This window comes from Nesoenas mayeri (assembly GCF_963082525.1).
Source record: "Nesoenas mayeri genome assembly, chromosome: 4".
NCBI classification, from domain to species: Eukaryota; Metazoa; Chordata; class Aves; order Columbiformes; family Columbidae; genus Nesoenas; species Nesoenas mayeri.
The window spans coordinates 9,021,514-9,043,649 of NC_137540.1; the positions used below are offsets into that span (position 1 = coordinate 9,021,514).

At 37.5% G+C, this 22,136-nt stretch overlaps 1 protein-coding gene across 1 annotated transcript in view; it reads left to right on the forward strand.

The window, feature by feature from the left end:
- Window positions 1–22,136, forward strand: part of ANK2 (ankyrin 2) — a gene marked incomplete at both ends in the record, with an annotated part of 244,068 nt that overhangs the window by 183,783 nt on the left and 38,149 nt on the right. Inside the window, 10 exons of the mRNA XM_080343437.1 lie at window positions 1,748–1,850; window positions 2,447–2,550; window positions 6,073–6,114; window positions 7,007–7,042; window positions 13,945–14,169; window positions 15,862–15,960; window positions 17,154–17,308; window positions 18,146–18,357; window positions 19,161–19,365; window positions 20,867–20,963. Coding sequence (XP_080199563.1) covers window positions 1,748–1,850; window positions 2,447–2,550; window positions 6,073–6,114; window positions 7,007–7,042; window positions 13,945–14,169; window positions 15,862–15,960; window positions 17,154–17,308; window positions 18,146–18,357; window positions 19,161–19,365; window positions 20,867–20,963 — 1,278 coding nt within the window. The remainder of the gene's footprint in view (window positions 1–1,747; window positions 1,851–2,446; window positions 2,551–6,072; window positions 6,115–7,006; window positions 7,043–13,944; window positions 14,170–15,861; window positions 15,961–17,153; window positions 17,309–18,145; window positions 18,358–19,160; window positions 19,366–20,866; window positions 20,964–22,136) is intronic.

A 22,136-nucleotide genomic window follows, 5' to 3' on the forward strand; every position in this document is an offset into this window, starting at 1 on the left:
GATGTTCACTGAAGTGCTCTCGTTAGAAACAAGCAAGGTGTACTCTGCCCACCCAGTTGGCACTAAAATATTTAACCAAAATACTCTTCAGTCAAGATTCCCTTTCAATTTTTTTTTTTCCGAAACATTACATGCACAGTTAGAATGAACCTCTGTCCCTATTGAAATTTATGGTTGTTTTAATGGAAACAGAGTTTTATTCCAGAAATGCATAATCCAAATAATACACTAAGTATCAGCCTTATATGTCTCACCTCTTTCACTTGTCTGGGTGAAAGACATTTCACGACAGGTAAGAGAGATTATTTATTGTTGATTTTTTCTTTCCCTCAAGATTTTCCTAAGGCTGATACTTGTGTCATACTTATCTTTGCTTTTGTTTTGTACAATCCACATAGCATGCGAAATAGCCCATAAGTCAGTGTTCAATATCATTGATTATTCTTCAATGTTATATATTTCTAATAAAATAAGATAATAATTTGCTTCTAAAAATGGATCAAAAAATGTTGAGTAGCTATTGTTAAGAAAGGTTGACTGGTCTGAATCAGATGGTAAAATGCGATTTGCAACAAGATCTGCATTTAAAGCACTTGAATCTCGTGTCTGTAATGTACACATGACTTTCTTACTGCTAACTGCTGAAAATGAATTATCTTTTAAAAGTCTTTGTATCTAGATAGATGGTCTATTGTTCTGATCCAGTGCGTTAGTCATTATCAGTACTACTCATGGATGTGTAAGCCAGGAAAATGAAACTGCTTCCTGCAGTTATTTGTACTATATTCCTCAGCGTATAGAACAACAACACAGAGTACACGTACAACAGCTGAAGGTGGTTGATCTGTTTTTAAAAAAACCAATTATTGTAATACTGCTTCTAGTAAATATTTAAAGGACAAAACTAGTGTGATTTGATAGCAGAAACCCCATTTACCTCAATATGTCCTTCTGTGGTGTCTTATTTGTCTATTTTGCTTTTTCGCTGGTGAATACTGCAGTTACATTCTGAGCCAGTGCTTGGAAGCAGCTTCTTTACTGCCTTGCCTCACTCATTGCTACAGCAACCAGTTTTCTGTAGAGCTGCGTGTACTGACACAGGAAACAGCGCTCACATTTGGGCTGCCTCTCTAAAGATGCTGTTGGCACACAGAGGAAGGATTTTGTTTTATACAGGAGCTTGCGGCTGGCCACAATTCACCTCGCTGTGTGTACCTTCCAGGGGACAATATCAAGCTTACTTATTTACAGTTTTAATGAGAGAGAATAGATCATAGCAAAGCTTCAGGAAGAGTCATTTCAGCTTTAATTCAGATGTTAGCGTTATAGTTTTCCATAGTGGTTTGCTTGTGTGACGTAGCAGGAGAGAGAACTTCTCTCAAGAGCCTTACTTATAAAAAAAAATCAAGCTCTTTATTATAAGGAAACTGTCATGGCACAAAGCCAAGTATTTGTGAATATAAAATAAACTGTCATCTAGATTAGTCTCTAGGGTTCTGCATTTTGAAGCAAAGAAAGTCAGTCACTAGGGACAGAAGCACTTTGTGGCCCTTGGTCAGAAAGGCAGCATAACACAGATTTGTAAAGCTGTTTTTTTCCCCTTGACTATTACATACTCCCCCTGGAAGCTGCATCATATTGCTAATAGCACGCTTTTTTTTCATTCTCCCACTCGATCTCTCATCATACCTTTACAACATCATCTGTACTGCTGGTATATTGCTATGGCATCCCACCAACCTACCAGCCTGCGATCCTTCAGTTCAGACAGGTCCCACACTTTGAGCCATGCCTCCTACCTGAGGGACAGTGCCATGATTGACGACACGGTTGTAATCCCCAGCCAGCAGGTAAGCACATTCTCTTATGGTCACTTATCAGTTGGGTAAATACAGAAATATAAAATGATAACAGTTTAGACTTTGCTTATGTGGTGTTTGCTGCTTTATTTATTTTATCATAAATCTCTCTAATTTTCATTGACATTATACTGTACAATATTAAACTCTATTCCAAAATAAATGGATAAGCTATGTGAATATAGTACAGGGACTGTCTTTATAATGTCCTCCGTTTTAACTGATTTTTGAATGATACTAACAGCCGTTGAGCTAAATATTCTGGTGATCTAATGAACTCAAGGCCATTGTACTCAAAGATACTATTCTGAAGCATGCTTGCAGTTTAAAAAAATACTTAGGAAATGCCACCTTGGTAAATCACAGCATTCATTTCACTAGGACCATTAACATATGATTACTTTGAGCAAGTGTAAAACATGACAATAAGGGGTTTCGAATATCTTAATGGTATTATTATTCCTTTTGTTGTGTTTTGTTTTTAAGTTGAAATGCTTTAGGTACTACTATGCAAAATACATCTTCTTATTGTTTGGTTGATTCATTGATTTTATTATAGTAAAAAGGAGGGTTTTTTGCTTACCAAGGTAACAACTCTGGCCAAAGAAGCTGAAAGGAATTCATGTCGGTTAAGCTGGGGCCCTGAAAACTTGGACAATGTGGCTCTTTCTTCCAGCCCTATTCACTCAGGGTGAGTGCATTAATTAGCATTATACTAAAAAGAAACAGAATACCTGCAGTGGCAGCTGCTTTGACTAATGCTTAACTAGGAGTTATATTTTAGTTCATTGCCTTCTAGAGCTGTCAATAAATTGTTATGATCTCTTAAGCTCTGAGAATTAACCCAGTCTGAGAACTAAGACTCTCCACTGAAATCACTGCAAGTCAGTGAATTGATGTCAGTGGCTTTCAGTCAAGTTCAAGAGGAGTGAAAAATTGACACATACACACATGTATCTCTGTGAATTTTATGGAGAAATAAATACAGTGCCTTTTAAAAGTTAGTAATAATTGAGGCAAAGGGCCTAATCAATCCAGACGGTGAGTACTTCCTATGCTAGTGAAGTAGTTTATGTAAGGAGCAACTCTAGTGTTTGGCATGCTTACTGAAAAAAAACAAAGCAATTATTTTAAACTATGTGAAGTCTGTAATAGAAAAGCAGCGTAAACATCATGTGCTTTACATGTATTTGGCCACTTTGTACACGTGTTCTCACAACTGACTCTTTGTAAGCATTTGCAATTAGGCAAGCTCATTGAAATGGAGTAACACATGTCAAAATGCAGGCCCAGCCAAACTCGTACTTACAAAACGTATCCTGGTTGTCCTCAAAATCTGTGAGTGCATTTGCTTTAAGTGCCCTTACTTTGTTCTAAGTAATTTTATTCTTTACACCAAGTTCTACACTTGTGTCCTGCCATGAGATTTGATGAGCTGCTTGCAGGTGAATTCATATGAAACTGATTTAATGCAAAAGCATTTCATTTCTGTGGAGCTGCGCTGTACACAGCATAGCTGGACATCTCAAGGAAGAAGATGTTTTTGTTAATCTCAAATGAGTTTGCAACAATCTTACAGTCTGTGTCTTTGGAAAAATAACACTGAAGTCCGGTTTGGAATGACAGACAGTCCTGGTCTAAAAGAGAAACAACATTGTCACTATTGTGATTGCAAATTGACTGATACTTGACATGAAAAGTTTGTTTATTAGCTGGTAGCAGGATATTTGGCTGTGGCCAGAGCTGTTTGGATTTGCCTTTCTTGAGCTCTAACTAACAAATTAAACTAAAATACTTAGTGTGTACAGTATGTGTATGTTTACATATATGTCACTATGTAAGCTTTAAATTTGTTTTAGTGGTTCATTCTAACCCTAAATAGTTTACAGACTTTTTCCAAAGGATGTATTACTTCCAGAAAGGTAGGTCTTTCCAACTAAATACTTTCTAGAAGAGTGGCATTTATTTCCTGGATGTGTAGTCATGTTGTGTTTTTATTTAAAAAAAAAATATTAGTGATATTTAGATCTTTCTGGATGACCAGGATGCTAGTGGTAGGATAAGAATATCTGATTTTAATAGAAGCAATGGTCTCTGCAGCTTTGTATGAAATATTGACATTTAACACGACACAAATTAAGTTCTTCTTTATATACATGCCAACTAATGTGCCACTAAATATTGTGATAAAGAAACCTATAATAATGATCACTCAGCCTTTGGAAAAGACTGTACAACACTTTGTATTTATCTTGCTTAGATTTGGCCGAGTCATTAAGTTATAAACTGTTGGGGTGCATTTTGTTTACATCTCTTTTTAGGAAAATACATTAACTACTAGAGTTGCGCTTGTAATATCTTATTTTAAAAGTGAAACAATTGTAGAAGTAGGATGTGCGTGATTGTTGCATTCAGTTAGCTGGTACAACAGATACATTTGTCATTTATACCTTTTTCGTCACCTACACTCTTCCGCATACACAGACATACACAATGACTAGGTTTTTATGAGCTGGCAATGCTGGTGACATTTCAGGTGCACTCATTGAAGTAAGTATATATCTGACATGAAAGAAAACTCAGCATTTGAAAACAAATCCTCTATAAACAGTTAGAGGTTTTAAGCAAGGTTATGGCCCTTGTTTTGCCCAAGACATTGGAAATGTATTGAATGTAGCCAGAGTTTTCATAAAGTAACACATCAGCAAAGTATTGGACAGCAATTTATTGGCACAGATGATCTCCATTTTGTATTCTGCTCAATCTGAGAAAAAACTGACACTATTCTCTCCCTGCACTACTGCTTGACCCAGGTGGATGTTGGGTTGTTACTGATCTCCCATTGTAGGGAAGTGTTTCTGTGGATCACACTGTAACACCCCCAAGCAAAAAGATAAATTTACAGAGAACTGTTTTCTTGGTGTGCAATTTCACAGCCGTATATTCCAGCCATTGCATAACCAACCAAAACTTGTCAAATGTCCGAAATTTCAGAAAGGGAAAATGTTTTAACCATCCATTTAAAATTTAAATGTAACTATTGCTTCAATATGTTGATAATTTCATCAATACGACATAAGAAAGATCTTTGATCAGAGTCTTTGGCAGCCATTTCAAAATCTTAAGAGGTGATGCTGTTTTGGTGCTTACAATCTCAACATAAACATCACCTGGTCGTTTTATGCAGGTAACAGTTTCTGAAGAGTTTCATACTGTGGCTTTAGGAAATAAGTAGAAATTCCTGCATTTAAACTTCCTTTTGGCAAGTCAGATTTGCTTCTCCTGATAAAACTATCTGATCTTGCATACTGAGCAAAGTTTAGGATCTCTGAATATGCCAGAAAGTTTGGGTGCTAAATATCCAATAAGAAAATAATTTTATTGCTTTGCTGGTAATATTAGGGAATATAATGGATAATTTCCTGCTGAAGAATTCTGAGAGACAGAACTAATGCCTACATAAATGCAAATGTGTTTCACAGTTTTGATCTCATACCTCACAATATTCTATTGTGGAAGAACATGTAATATTTCCTTTAAGTTGGAACACAAAAAAGCACTGAACTGAAATATTTCTTTTCACTTGCAGTATGTAGGCATTGCTTGACAATATCCTATTCTTATGCCTCTATCACCCACAGTAGTTAAGTGTGAATGGTAAAGATAAGGCTGAATGTAAGATTTTAAAGGATGAAATATGTACAAAATTATGTCATTTTCATACCTGGGTTCTGGTGATACAGTGAAAAAAAATTCCCCATTTATTTGTGTAGATTTTATTTCATTTCTAAGAATTTTACTGACAAATACGTGAAAGTATGGTAGATAAGAAGAGAGGTAGATCTTATTTGACATGTTGTCAGGAATATGACACTGACTGCAAGGAACTTTGAATTCATGCTTTGATATTAACTTGCCTTTGTGTTCTAGAGCAAGATATGTAGCAGCTCTGCAGTTTTTCCAACTCTGTTTTGTTCACAGTAAAACTATTCAATGAAATATATTGATTTCTTTTATTTACTGTGATGAAGTCCCTATTTGAGTAATAGATGATTGAGTGTATCAGTACTTGTATCTGACAAAATTAAACAACTTGAATATTAGTAGTGAATTTACCATTCTGGAAGTTGTTGCTTCCATCAATGAAAAATGGAGACGGATGAGGGAGTGGGCAGCTTGAACTGTGACAAATAATGTGAATTATCATTCTTAGCTGCATGGCTGCAAAAAAGGAGGCTGGATCCTTGCTAACAAGGTAAACAAAATATATTTCAAGTGTTGTATTTTGACTCGGTAATATTGTTTTCCCCAGTGTGAGATTAACTTCCTGGAAATAGTTATGGAAACAGGACCTGGCAGCGACCAGCTGATAGTCATTTCTAAAATCTGAAAGCCTAAATTATTTCAAATTATGCTGTAGCGTTCATGACCTTTATTCAGAAAGTTACAATAAGGAAAAATGGTGAGTTTCTTTTGTTAATAAAAAATCTCAGTTCATGTCAGTAGAAGAAAATGGCAATGGAGATGTACGTAATAAAAAGCGACATCAGAAGAGTAACTGGCTGTGTGATGCATTACTAAGAACCTAAATAGGTCAAACTGAAAGTTTGAAATTTGTCATTCTATAGTCCGGAACAAAAGGAGGACAAGAAACATGCTGAAATGGAAGAAACTGGAGAACAGAATGTATTGATAGGAGATTTGGAGAAAATAATGATGTCTTGTGTTATCAGAAACACTGGCTGGAATTACCTAAGATACCTTACCCTTTGATAGCCTGTGATCCAAATTTCGTGTGTGGATACCTAAACCAAGCAGCATTTACCCAAGTCTGGTTCTGAAAGATTTACCAGAATCTAACTGTACATTTTAGGTATCTTGACTTCCAGTTTGAGAAACCAGATCACTTTAGCTTTACTGCTGTAGTAGTAGTAACCATTTGTAACCAAGGATGTTTATGTAGGCTGATTTTTCCATACTCACTTCTACCTTCTCACATGTAATGAATATGCATATATATGTATATGTTCATGTGTTTAATTTAGAAATCTATTTCATTTTTTCAATATCTCAGTATTTAATTTAACTCATTCTTTTTCCCCTCCTTTCTTTTCCTTTTTGATGTTAAATCATCTATTCTATTGCAGATGCTCTTCTCCATGTCTTGATCATGACAACAGCAGGTGAACCTCTGCATAATTTATTTCTTTAATACATTGCACTTCTTACCTGCCCTATTTATCCTCCTGTCTTACCTCACTTCAGGATGCTTTAGTGTTTTGATAGTGTACGTTAGCCAAGAGAAAAAAATCTATTCTGACTAGTAGTAATAGTTACACATCACCCTATTTATCTTATACAATAAGTGCCCACTTCCTCCCATCTGCTGTGTCCCCTATAAGAAAGGAATATCGAACACATAGTAAGTAAGTCCACTGCAAAACATCTTAACAAACCTCTTTATGCATTCCTAGACAGTTTTAACCATTGATTTAATTAACAATACATTTTCTTTGCTGGTGACATGGTTTAATATTAAAAGGAAGGAAAAAACAAACCAACCAAACAAAAACCACACAGAAATCCAACATAAGCCACTATAGATACAGTTTTAACTGTTATTTTACAAAGTGGGCCTTTTATCTCACTTGTGTATGTAAAGAATATTACAGAGCCACTCCCTAGGCCATATTTTTCAAATTGTGCCACTATATTGGAACTAGAAGAATAACAGCACTGACCCCAGCGTGCTTAATTTGTCATGCTGTGTGCATTATCTGTGTGACCTTGGTTGATGAGTTGTTGAATCACTGGCACATTGCATCCTGCACAGAACACCTGAAGCGGTACCTTCCTAGAGGAGATTATCTTCACTTGGCAAACTGAGTGTTGATTGGCACAATCCCGCTTCATCTCCTTTAACATAACTGTAGAAAGGTGAAAATCTTAAATATTCTGCTGTGAAAAATTATTAAATGACTAATTTTTTTTTTTTAAAAAAGCTATAAACTCTATTTTTAGGTTGTATCGCTCAATCTCTCAATAGTGACTAATGCAGTGAAGAGAATGTCACCATAAGTTAATACTTTGGTGGTTTCCTGTGTAGGATCATGTTTTTTGTCCTCCTGGAATGTGTATTTTGTTTATGTATGGCATAGTTGCAGCCCAATCAAAAGCACAGTGAGGTAGTTGAGTGACTCGCTGTTGACTTCAGTGGGAGCTAGATCAAGGTCTTTTTTCTTAATTTCAGACTCTCTATCAGTTTTCCTTCTCCAGCTGAACACTTTACAATGGCTGAAGCACCCTGATTGTTTGTTTCTGCTTCTTCACACTGCGACTAACACTGAATGCTGCTATCTCCTTGTTTCCCAGTTTCTTTTAAAAATGAAGATAATGTATGCAGAGAAGTTCTTAAACGTGTCTACAATGGTTGTGCTCTAGTTACAGCTTCTTATTGTTTCCTGCTACCTAATGAGAGCATGTGTGCCTGCCTGGCTAGTGGAAAAGAATATTCATACCTGAACTGACTGTATGGAAGTGATGCTGTATTGATGTGCCTATTCTGGCTTTGTGTGCTGAAAGAACTATTGCCTGTTGTAGAAGGACACTTGACGGCGCTAGGTTTGCATGGCTCTTAGGTGATTCTGCAGAATGAGAAGTGCGTTTGAGTGCCAACATGCTTGTCTTCGCAGCCACCTGACACTGTGACTCTTCTGCAAAGCTATTCACGTAGCCGTGATTCTTCACAAATCACACAAATATCTTCTTTCACCCCCCAGTGTTGACACATCAGGTTTTTACTTTATTTGTTCATCCTGCTATTATCCTTCTAATGAGCATAGATATGGAATAAAACCATGCTAATTCCATATGAATAAAATCAACAAAGGGAATAATTCAGGCTCAGACATGAAATACAAATATTTTATGAAAATACAGCACATCTTTTTGACCTTGTAAGGTGGATAAATCCAGTGCATATTTATTGTCTCTGTTTTGCTCAAGTGGAGCCATTAGAAAACCCATTGCTGTTTGCTGTGCCCTCTGTAGAAGGCATGGAAACAGCCTGGAAGATATAGGGGCCATTTACATATGTCCCCAAACAGAAGGATGTTGTAGCCAATTTTATTTGATACAGTAACCTTTCATATGGCAAGTATGTAGATTTTAATAGCTCTGAAATTAGAGAGTGACATGACCTCTCTAATTTATGAGTAAGTATTGCTAAATTAGAGGAGAATGGATGATGCTTGATCTGACTGCTGTGTGCTTAATAGAAGCATGTACAGACTCCTCTGCAACCTATAATTTATTCCTAGAAAATAATTGCTTTTGTTCTTAATTTTTAATTTTAAAAATAATCCAGATTTCCCCTTCATTCTCTTTAAAAGAGAGAAGGCAATTTCCCACAACCTGATTTCTTTCATTGATTTGGCTGTTATATTGAACTGCCACCTTTCTAAATCTCAGGATAGCTCAGTATCGATCCAGTTTGCAAGGCTGTCAGGGTCGCGTGTTTCTGTTGTGCATCATTTGTAACTGAACCTTTACAATTGGCAGAAAACGTAACTTGCTCAAAGGCTGCCTTAGTACTGAGAAAGATCATCTCAGTGTTGCCCTAATCACCTTTGACATACACATTTTCATTTTCCTGCTTTAATCCATAGTCTACTTTGATTTTGAATCACCACTTAATTGAAATTTAAGTTCTTGCCATGGGTTGCCGAGATAAACCAAAGTCAGTGCTAAAGAAGGGTGCTTCCTCTGTGTATAGTTATTATTATAGGAAGAACGTTTAAAGCATGTTCTGAAATAGACTTTTGATAATGGAAAGCACGTTTTGATCCATTGCTTGATGAATCAATTCACTTACTTTGGCCACCTTTGTTTTAAATGGCTCACAAGAATGTTTTCCTACTTGCCAGCTGTCCAAAAGTTTTCTCTTATTTATGTTGCTTTCCATCTCCTCAATTTTACCTCACTTCTCCTAAGCACAATTAGTCCTTGCTAAAGTTTCCTTCCTCTACTGCTCCATTTTTATCCCCTTCTGAAAACTGTAGCTATTTCATCTACATGGAGTTCCTGAAAGTGATTTCGATTTCTTTTTACATTTTCTTTAATTTTTAAGATTATAATAAATTAGTGTAGAAGCATGTAAGGAATGTTTACCAACCTCATTTTTTAGGATGCCTCCTCTCCTTGGATGACCTGTGAGAACTTCCTGATTCCCTTTAATCCCTTTCATTAGCATTTTTTCTTTCTTTTTTGAACTATTCACAGCCATTTGTGTTTCTTTTTCACGAGCCCTCTCCTCTTCATTCTCTGTATGAAGACAGTTGGTAGTGCTTGTAGTAGCAGTTCCTGCAACTGGAACATGGAGTAAGCTCTTAGTTTCCTGCTTCACCAAAAATCACTTTTTGCAAGGTCCAGCTGGCATAAGCAGAAGGTGCTGAATGCCCTTTGCAGAGGGAGGATCTGACAAAGTTTTAAGTCAGAGCAGGGAAGACAGATGCAAAGATTGAATAGGTACCTCTCAGGGGTGGCATCATAAAGCACTGTCACTGTCTCTCTGCACGCAGTAAGGGAAGCACCCCCGCCCCCAAGCTTCAGGAAGTATATATGATGTTAGGCATATTCATCTACCAGTATTATGTATTGTTTTCTTTTTCACCATGGGAATTTATAAGACATCACTTCCTCCAGTTATGGCTTGATCTGTCAAATGCTCCTGATAGTTTCATTTGCTCATTTGAGTACAGTCTCCTCCTATCTCAATCTTGTCACTTAACAACACCCGGTAAAAGAAACATTAGAGAGAGGAAAAATCGTGGGAGGAGGGCAACAAAATAATTACTTTGCATTTTACATTTCCTTTATATTATTCATACATTTTTTTTTTCACTTTCCTAAATGCACATTTCAGAAAGCTTGTTTTATAATGTCATGCCTTTATTCTGTATGGATTAGTTTTATATTGATATAGACAGTCTTTCAAAAGGGCAAAGCTTTTCCGGTCCTGGAACAGTGATGTCATCATCCAGATGCCCTATTATGTAGCAAATAAATAGGCAGAAAAAGAGGCTGCTATGATTCAGAAGATGCTTTGTTATGAATTGCTTTATTGCATATCCAAAATTACATTAAATGTGCTAATTTAAGGAAAAAAGAGGTAAAAGAAATCAGATTAAATAAGTGGATGAAAAAAATGGATGTGGCAAAAGTTTGGTAAATAAACAAGAGTGGTATAGTGAAAAAGAATGTATTTTTACATTCTGTGTCAGCTCTACAAATCCTGCATCAGTGTACTGTCCTTTCAGACTTTTATGCCACAGCTCTGGAATGGAGAAATTTTCTCCTTCAGTGTCTTTCTTTTGCAGTATTTCATACAAGTTCTCCAAAATTTGTTTTCCTGAAATTTCATAGTAGTGTATAGCTGGTTTTGTGACAGGGCTCCTCCACAGGCAGGATGATAATTGGCACTCATCTTTCTGTGCAATCTTCATACTCTTTTCCTTTTGCCTGAATGTGGTAGCCGGCCTTTTGAGGGTGCTTGCTGTAGTTTCCGACTCATCCAGAAGTCGCAGAACCCTTCAGGAATCTCCTATTTCATCTGGGGGGTCTGTTTCAGTGGTATGGCACAAATACATGTTTTATAATTGATCCGTATTAGATCCAAAGTTGTGCAGGTGCGGGAACACAGGGCTACTGTTGTGAGGTGAGATATTGTTTTGTTACAGATGCTCAAAATCAAAGACTACTCCTGCTTCTTCAGCTTTTCTATTTGTTCTACACCACAGGTTAGTTGTCTTAATTGCGAACACATGCTTTATGAGAAGGCACTACTAGTTCAACACTCTGTTCATCTTTTAGTTAGTCTGAAAAGAATTACTATGCAGAGAAAGAGCACCATATTAAACGCAAAAAATCCCCTGTTACTGTGGCCAGAAGGGAGATTATCTGATTTGGACCCTTATCTTTTATGTGCATGTATTCTTCTAGCAGTTAACAGTGTTTTTGGCATTGCTGAGACACATGGGGACATTAGGTAAGGAGAACATAAAACAGAGAGATGACCCAGCACTAATATTTCAATTGTGGACAGCAAAAAGGTGATCCTGTTGTTAAAGTACACAAACTTGAGTATTTCGTCAATAATGAAATAAATGAATCATAACAATTGTATTCGTGACACCTTGCACAATGAGAAATGTGAATGCTAATTTAATTCAGTAAGTGCACTCATTAGCTTCTGGTAATTGTGGGGGTAGTATTTCTGTTGCTCACAGTATTAGCATCAAAATGTGAAACTTTTCTTCCAGCACTCGGTGTTATTAACTACCTCTAACGGACCCGTTATAACAGAGACTTGGACTGATTCTCCGAAACATAATTCAGAACCATTTTGATAACACTACTTAGTACCGTTAAAAGGAAATTGCAACACCAGCTGTAGAACATTATTGCCACAACTGAGCACTTCGTATCTCTTAAGCTCTTCTTTCATCTGTGCTTAAAATGTATAAAGTATGTATTTTATGAAGGAAGCTCCCATTTTTTTCGAAATTAATCCCCAGAGAATCAAAGCTGTAAAATGTTTTCATTTTCTTTCTTTTCCCCCTTGTTAAAACCACAGAAACACCAACCTCTAAGGAATGAGATAATGGTTGTACTACCCAGACTTTTACACTAAACAAAACCTAGAGGTATATGAATGGCAGTAGAATAGGAGACTGCATGTGTGAGAAAGACTGGCATCCCTGGTGCATGGTGTGCTTCTGACTGGCGCTTGTGGCTCCTTCCCATCATCCATTCTTCTGACTTGCACGGTGTGTTGAGTGTTGTGTTTTTACAGCATGTGGACTTACTTGTAGCTGTGTGGACAATGGATGGATGCAATGTTTGTTGCACAGAACGGTCAGGGGGACAGTGGAAAAATACCTGTATTTGTTACTCTGTTATAAGGGCTTTTCTCTATTGCAGGTCCTTCAGTAGCATTTCTGCGGCTCCCAATGTGATGATTCTATTTTAGTGGCTAGAAGTAGGCCTGATACCGTTCTGTCTCATCTATTCTTATTTTCACTTCCAGCAGCCTGACATTCCCATCCTACATCGGGCATGATCCTAAGTCATAAACCACTGAAAAAAAATGAAGTAGTTCTACACCTTTCCCAAGAATGTCCCTAATATTTGTAATTAATCCGTCAAAACCTACCAGTTTTTTATATATGGAACTATTAAAAGTTCAACATAAAAGAAATTCCATGAAATGTTTTTCTCCCTTTTAAAGAAATAAATAAGAGAATTTACCTTGTGCTAGAAGAGGGCTCCCTGGAGATGACTTTCTGCATCTCTAAGTTTTCCACTGGGACATTGTATTGCTGTGCAAAGTAGCAAAGAAAAACAAAGGTCCATAAGTAAACCTCTTAAACCACGACTGTAGCTATTGTATTCAAACAATAATGACATGCTAGGTTTTTTATATAAATGGGTGCTAGCTCCAGTGATGTATTACAAATTGTATCCACAAAATCCAGAATGAAATTTGGTTTTCTTTAACCCAAACTCTTTTTTTTTTTTTTTTTTAGAAATTATAGTTTATCAAAGAACAAGTAAATTATATAGATAACCTAAAAAAAGCCCAACAACCCCTCCAATCAGAATTGGCTTTATATTCTTCAGTCACAAATTGTTTTCTTTAATAAGATGTATTTATTTTTAAAGTATTTAAAGAGTGCCAACTTTACCATATAGATGCTCACAGATAGAGAGTAGTGATATTTGCACTTGACTTTATCTAATAGCTATATACCCATGCTCACATTTATTAGTGACTGCTGATATTTTTACCAACAGCAGCACTATAAGACAGACTGAATCTGTGAAGAATTCTTAGATAGCACTCATCAGTTTAATTAATAAATTATCTTAGCATGATTTGGTGCTTCCCATGGGAGAAAGGCTTTTTCTATTTGTAAATCTTGAGAAAGAGCGATATTTACATACGTAGCTTGTTACGTATGTGGAACATAACCAAAGGAATTCTGGTGGGGTTTGCATCTAATTTATATTTGTCCTGATTTTTCAGCTTCCTGGTGAGTTTTATGGTGGATGCCCGCGGGGGTGCCATGAGAGGCTGCCGGCACAACGGACTGCGGATCATCATCCCTCCGCGGAAATGCACGGCTCCAACTCGGGTGACTTGCCGGTTGGTGAAACGCCACAGGTTGGCCACCATGCCTCCCATGGTGGAAGGCGAAGGTCTGGCCAGCCGCCTCATCGAAGTTGGACCTTCTGGTGCTCAGTTTCTTGGGTAAGGGCAGCCATGTGGCCCAGCAGGAAATGTTCAGGGCATTTTCATCTGTTTGCACTGAAATGGTTCCTTTTTCAAGACTTGAACAGAAAAAAGATGTGTGTAACATATGGTAACAGACTGGCCATGTGAAATACGAATTGGTTGTTAGTTAGCAATTCACAACGCTTTAATGCCCTTTCCTTTGAAAACAGATACTTCAGCCACTATTGCTAAGGTTAATGTGCTTCATTGATTATCATTATTGTTCAGTGTTGTGATATTAGAGTGGGAAAAAAATCCCTTTGCAGCTCAAAAAGGCAGTTCATACTGTATTCAAATAATCTGCATATAAGGCACGAATAGCACAGCACTGATCTAAAGCCCAAATATAAAGCCTGCTACGTATACAACACAAGTTACAGCCGCTTATTTTAGAGACCTGTGTTGTGTTATCTGCAATTTGGACTATCAGGGGAGCACAATGCCTTTGATTTTTCTGGGGTTGAAATTGCTAAATTACGCAATAGGACAACCCTGGAATTTTCCAGCTATTTAGTTTGTCCTATGCTGCAAAAACCCTTAGAAAGATCAGATTTGTGTTCGCTGCCAAGCTCGTTTTAGCAATTTTCAGCTGAAAGCAGCAGTTATCCACACTTTCTTAAAATTTGTTTTACCAACTGTTGTCCATATCAACTGTGGCATCCAAAAGTGGATGATTGAAGGAAGCTCTCCTATTACAATAGATAGCTTCATTCAGAAACTGAAAACAAAAAAGTGACTCTGTAAGCAGCAATAGTTTAAATCAATTTAAAGACAAATCAGTTACTTTTAAATCCCTATCACAACAGGCAGTCATCAGAGCCGCTGTCTTTGTTAGTACTTTCTCTAAAAGATGAAGCTTAGGGAGAGAAAAAAGTTACTCTGTGGATTTTAACTGCCCACTGCTTTTATTATGGAGTGTGTAAGCAGAACATACCCAGCACATGTTTTGATTATTTCCCTGTTGTTCTAATCTGGTGACAAAGCACGAGCAGTTCTGAATGACTGCCAGTGTGACTCTGAGAGCAAACCAACCGTTCCTTTGGACAGACAGGATGCCTCTTAATATCACAGATAACAGCGAACAAGCTGGCTAATCAGATGCTTTGTACCGCTTACTCTTTTCACACCTTGGTCACTTCTAAAGAGAAGCAGAAAGAAATCTAAAGACCTGAAGAAATATTGTGCTGCCACATTCAGCTGTTATCTTTGTCACACACAAACTGACCTGAAATACGTCTCTCGTTTTCTTTTAAATGGTTTCTCTATCTCATGAGAATGTCTCACTTGACAGACCAGGATACAGCAGGGTTTTATTCATTCTCAGATCTTTCTGCCCTTCCTGCAAGTGTTTTTCTAGATGCTATACTGGCAGCGAAATCAGGAAATTACTGTACTGTTTGCAGAGATGCATTCTAAGGTCCAAATCTTGTTCTCATTGAGTTCACTGCCAAAGCTCCCATTGCCTGCCCAGAAGCAAGACAGGTTCCTAAATTAACTACACTCATTTTGCTGTTTAACCACCAAATTGTCATCGCTAGGACGGAACTTTATTCAGTGTACAGCCTAATTCCACTCTGTGGACCAGATAGTGGCACTGGCATTCTGGCAAAAAAAATACATAAAGTTTATTTATGTTCTTTCTTTCACTGCTGCTTTGGATGTACTCAGTAAACTTCATCTGCCTACGGCTCCTCCCCCACTTAATGAGGGAGAAAGCTTGGTCAGCCGAATCCTTCAGCTGGGGCCTCCTGGGACCAAATTCCTTGGGTAGGAGAGACTTGAAACAAATTGATGGATGCTGACCTCCCCATTCTTCTCCTCCTTCTGCAATATGATTTTTTTATGTCATTATGCCCATGATATAGTCCCTTTCTATAATTTGAAATTTTGTATACCTAACCCTTAGTGGACCATTTTTCAACCCTTGTGGTATGTGGTTTTGTTTTGGTGGTATGTTTGTATCTTTTTCTTGAAGTACTGTGGCCTTCATTTTTGTTTTGGCATGAAATCTTCCTAGTTATGTGCTTGATGTCTGTAGCAAAGCAACCTGGATTGGGACCAAAATAAAGGAATCTACTGTAAATTTAAAGATTTTTTTGTATCAAGGACTAATTAATCAATAAGTTATATGTTGGATACCACCAGTGTAAAAGAAGACATGACATTTACTATGTACATGGTAACCTGTGTGAGTACTCTAATTAGAGAAGTGTATATACAAATATATGTATAGTTTCTCTCTTATTTCTAAGAGTATGTATATATAAATATACATATGCTATATGTACACATATGTGTTGTATATGTGTGTGTATATATATATGGACACATACATTGATACATATATTGGCATCTGCTTGTAAGGCAACAAGGCAAATTCTTATCTCCTATACTGAAATAGAAGCCCAGATGATCTCCTCACACCTCCTTTGGCTCTCCCAGTGTGTAAATCAGGAATAAATTCGTTGCAATATGTAGAGTTACAATGTAGTAAAATTGGCACAGGATGCAATTGCCTACTGATTGCAATGAAATTATTCTGATTTGCACTAGTATAAGTGAGATCAGAATTTGTCCCACTATTCGTATATGTTACAGTAGATTCTCTTTGAAATGAAGTTGCACAGGTTAACCCAGACAGTAGTGACAGCTAAAATGAGCACGAGTTTTTCATGAATTTCCAAAACAATTACCAAATTTCTAGCTACGCACTATTATCTTACCCAATATCATTCACACTGTGGAAAGAGCTGAATGCACTTTTTAATCTGTCCTTTAGCATTTACTGGGTCCCTGTAAAAAATCTATGTTAGCGACCTACTAGTTTAGGATTATGCCAAAGTATTCCAGCAAAACAGGTAGAATTCCAGGTCACTTTGTAGCAGACTGAATAGAGTTGCTGTTAATCCAATTTCTTCCTCTCTCCTGTGTGCATTTAATGCGCTGTGCTGCTGTGCCAGGCCTGTGATTGTGGAGATTCCCCATTTTGCTGCTCTGCGTGGGAAAGAGAGGGAGCTGGTGATCCTGCGCAGTGAGAATGGGGACAGCTGGAAGGAGCATTTCTGTGAATACACTGAGGATGAACTGAATGAAATCCTGAATGGGATGGATGAAGGTATCCATTGTGACGTTATTTCTTTTCTGCTCCTGCATTACTTCTGTAACTGGGGGTAATAGCATTTACCCTTTATTTAACACCTTATGTTTGGTCTGCCCTGAGACTTTCTGACACTACATTCTGCAGGTGCTTCATTTCAGTCGCACAAACAAATTCTACCATCACAAAGTTGAGAATAGATGCTGCTTAGGTTTTCTGCTGCTCCTTTTCATCATGTTGAACGAAAAGCTTCCATAGCAAACATCTTTCCAAAACAAGGCAATTATCATACTAATCCTTTCCAAGCAGCTACATGTGTGGGAGGAAATGTCACTCATGAGTACTTTTGTTTTCTGAGAGAACAGAATGGACTTGAGCTGTCTAGGATCTGCAGAATTTGTTATTAATTTTGATGGCTTTTTAAAAAACAACAAAAATAATAAACAAGTTAACTCACACACTTAAAGCTGAACTCATACTTTGATACTTTTTTCACTTGGAGTTTAGTTTCCTTGATGCTATTCCGCGCCATAGTGTAAACATGTGAAGTAGAAAGGGGCTCCGACCAATCCTTTTGCTTGTTTGCTGATTTGGGGGATGTTGCCAACATGTTCTGAATTTGCTGTATCAAGCTCCCTTCAGTTAGTTTGTCTTTCTGTCTGTCTATTCCTTTCTTGACTTCTCTGTTTTAGCTGAACTTAAAATACTGGGGTGTGTTTCATTTCCCCCTTTGATTTCTAGATGAAATGCTTTTGTAAGTTGCAAGTTAAACTGTGAAAAGCTTGTGAATGCATTTGGAAGTTCACTGTATTGTTTCTACAATGGTCTTCTGACCATCTTCTCTTTTGGCTTCAGTACTTGACGCTCCAGAGGAGCTGGAGAAGAAACGCATCTGCCGCATCATCACCCGAGATTTCCCTCAGTACTTTGCGGTGGTGTCCCGCATCAAACAGGACAGCAACCTTATCGGCCCTGAGGGAGGAGTGCTCAGCAGCACTGTTGTTCCACAAGTGCAGGCGGTCTTCCCAGAAGGGGCTTTAACCAAACGAATTCGCGTTGGCCTCCAGGTACAGTGAAGCAGTTATAACCTTATTTGTACTGAAGAACCAGCATATTCAGCTTATCGTGTTGTACGTTGCTGTGCAAACATCTTCTAGTAAAAATAATATTTTTTAAAAAATCCATGCAAAAATCAAAGCAAGTGGTAAAGCTTTGGGTATTCCAGTTAATTCAGATTTCTGTCTGTTAACTGTCTTTATGATCCTGGGAAAAGCACATAATTTTGGTGATGCTGATGATAATGCTAGTGTAGGTCATAGAGCAAGTTCTTAAATGAAAGGCATTAAGGATGTACAAACTACTGTAATTACTAGCTCAAATGTACAGATTCTCAGCATGAAGTAAACCAGCCTAAGAGTTCACTACTGAAAGAGGGGGAAGCCTTCCCCCCACCTCCATCCCCATCTCCTGCTGCATCCACAACTTACCTTTGCCAGGAGACTGTGCTTGTTGAAATCCCCCGAGAACAGCTGAATATCTTACTAAAATAGTTCAGAACTTGTGCCAAAAGAACAATAACAACAACAAAAAGACAAGGGAATTTTGCTGCTGGTTAAATGAATTAAGTTAATGCTGTAAAGGCTCTGACAAGAACCAGGAAAATGGATGGGATGAGGAGGAGGGTATGGGAATGTTGAAAAAGGGAGATCTCCCCTTCTTACTGGCAGGCAGTTCTGTCTGCAGATTTTCATGGGAAATTGTGCCATTTAGTGTAAAACCTGAAGGGTTTCATGGCAATGTACAGACCCAGTTCTTTATATACTCATTAAACTGTTTTCAAGTAACTATTCTATTATTGTCTTTTGGAAAGGCTCAACCTATGCATACTGAACTCATAAAGAAGATTTTAGGCAACAAGGCTACCTTCAGTCCTATAGTCACACTGGAGCCCAGGAGAAGGAAGTTCCATAAACCCATCACGATGACGATTCCTGTCCCCAAGGCCTCCAGTGATGGGATCATGAATGGTTATGGAGGCGACACACCCACTTTAAGATTACTATGCAGCATAACAGGTAGGATGCAAATGCTAGAGCTTTTTGTGTGCACCTTAAAATTGTCATTCATCATGGGCTGAATATGTTGAACTGACAATATATATGGAAATCTTGGTGAAAACATGACTGGGATGAGAGGCCATGGAAATAAACTACTTTCTAAACGATTTATAGCAGAAACAACATTTGTTGTTTGGACTAACAAGAGGTGTGTAATATAATCATAGACTTTGGGGCTGGATTTGTTTGTTTTGTGTGGTGTGTTTTGTTTTGTTGTGGTGGGTTTATTGTGGTGTTGTTTCTACTGCCTGTAACTCCAAAGTTATTAGCCTCTCATTCAGTGTCACTTAGGAGGTAGAAAAGAGCTCCATGCCTTTATTCTCTTTAGAAGTTAGCATCTTAATTTTCAAAGCGATTTCAAATACCAACCCAATGTAAGATGTGCTGATGGGTCATTCCAGAGGACAGATGACCTTATAATTTCTTGCTGAAAAGTGTTAGTTAGCTGATGAAATAACAGAAACAGCTTCTGGTCAGCAAACAAGTATTTGCATTTCGAAGAAAACAAAACAATGCTTATTTAAATACAGAAGAATTGTCTCCTCTATAAAGAGGAATTTAAGTAGGCTTCTTGGAGGGACAGTAAATCTGCAAGGATCCTCTGGAAAACTGGACAAGAATGCCTCACTAAAAGGAGAACGGAGGTGTTTCCTTTACAGGTGCTACTTGGTTTAAGGTTTGCATAAAGGCTGTTCCGTGTGCTCAAATGGATATAAGAAGTCAGCTGTATATGCGAGGAGGGACAGACTCCCATTCTGATTTAGCCTTGGTTATGCCTGACTTTTCCTTTAGGTCTTCATAGTTGTTTTACAAACATTTGTAACTGCTCTTAAAAACACTTCTATTTCTGTTTTCTGTAAGCGCAGTGTGATTTTAAGGTAACTGGAAACCAACTGGGTATTTTTCACCAAAAGGTGAGGCAGGGACTTCAGCTGCATGGGCCACACGGGAAGCTGGCAGCATCCATAACAGAAGGGGCTCAAACATGTAATAGATGGATATGAAAGAAAAAAAAAGTAGAGTCTAGAAATCATAAATTCTAGTTGCCACTATTACTAACATTATTGTTGTTTCCCAAGTGTAACAGTATTTAACTGTCCTATATATTTGGACTAATTTTGCCTCACGTATGTGAATAGTCTAGAACAAACAAAAGTAGGTTGTAATAAATTACATCACTCCCCCTAAAATTCCAGCCTCTTAATATTTCTGGTGCCATAATACAGGACTCATAATTTGAATATCATTTGTATTTGGGCACTTTGTTTTCTCAGGGGAAACCCATTCAATCCTATTAGCATTAGTGAAATAATGTGGACCTAAGGAGAAGGCATGTCTGGGATTATTACTGGTTTTATAGTGATTGAAAACTATGTAAGAATATAAAATATTTCTTATAAGCAAGGAAACTGGAGACTTGCTTGGGTTTAATTTTTGTTTTAAATCTTTATCATTTCAGGAGGAACCACCCCTGCCCAATGGGAAGACATCACTGGAACAACCCCGCTGACATTCGTTAATGAATGTGTTTCCTTCACAACAAACGTGTCTGCCAGGTATCTGTGCAACAGGACATGAATTTTAGTGTTACTTTCAAGTGCATGTCTTTTTTTCAACAAATATTTCCTTTAAACTATTTTAGTTTACGTAGTAGAAGGAGCATAGATATTTTGTCTGTGCTGTGAACCAATTGGCCAGGTGTTGTGGAAGCCCTGAACCTCCTAGCGTAGACAGATATGTACGAGAGCTCTAAGTACTACAGTCCTTACCAGATGCTGAAAGAAATAGATATTCCTGTTATTTTTACCTCAGCCATTAGTCCCTTACAGTCAGCACCTGCTATGAACCCAGAAATGAAGAAATGACACACTAATTTTTCTGAAATAGTAATCTGAAGGACAGTTAAATTTTTAGGTGGTTAGAAGAAAAATCTGATTCAATTTTGAATACTCCTTCTCCCCTAGAAGCAGAAATGTGAAAACTGCCATTGTAACAGAAATCCCTTATTTGGGTAGGTCATTGTACATCTTATAAAAGATGTTACTACCAGAATATCCAACAAATGAAGAAATCAGGCAGAAAGGCCTGTAGGTGTAACAAACCGTGATCTAGAAAAGTTTCTTCCAACCATCTTTTCTTGTGATGAGATTCAACTGCTGTCTTTCTGAAAACAGAATTTTGTATTGAAATAACACATATATATATGTGTGTGTGTTTATATGGATGGATTTTAGTTTGCATACTGTCCATGATTTGTATCACAGAAATGCTGAAACATCTCCTTGTCTGTAACAGGTTATGCAGTCCATGACCTGGAAAGTTTTAAATTTAGGGCGTGTAGATTTGCAAAAAGCTACCAAAAAACTCGGATAACTTTAGAAGTGTGACTAGGCCTGTGAAAATCGATGAATTTCCTTCAGTGCAAATATTTAGTGTCCGGAGGAGATATTACTATTAGATTAGGTTTGCTATTTAATGAAATAACTTATTCAGTGTTAAAATTAGTTCAGCTCTTGCAGTCCAATCTACAGTATAACTTTAGGAGAAATAAGATATTATTTTTCTATACTTCCTCAGTTCAGAAATGGCTTTCTTCCTATTAAGTTGGATACTTTGCTTATATACATTTCTTGAACTTCTTTTCAGTTCCAGCTAAACATTTTTCTTTAATAGCAGTGACCACAAGAGGGAGATCTGGAAGTGTTTTAGCTCTCCTCTGCCATCCTCAG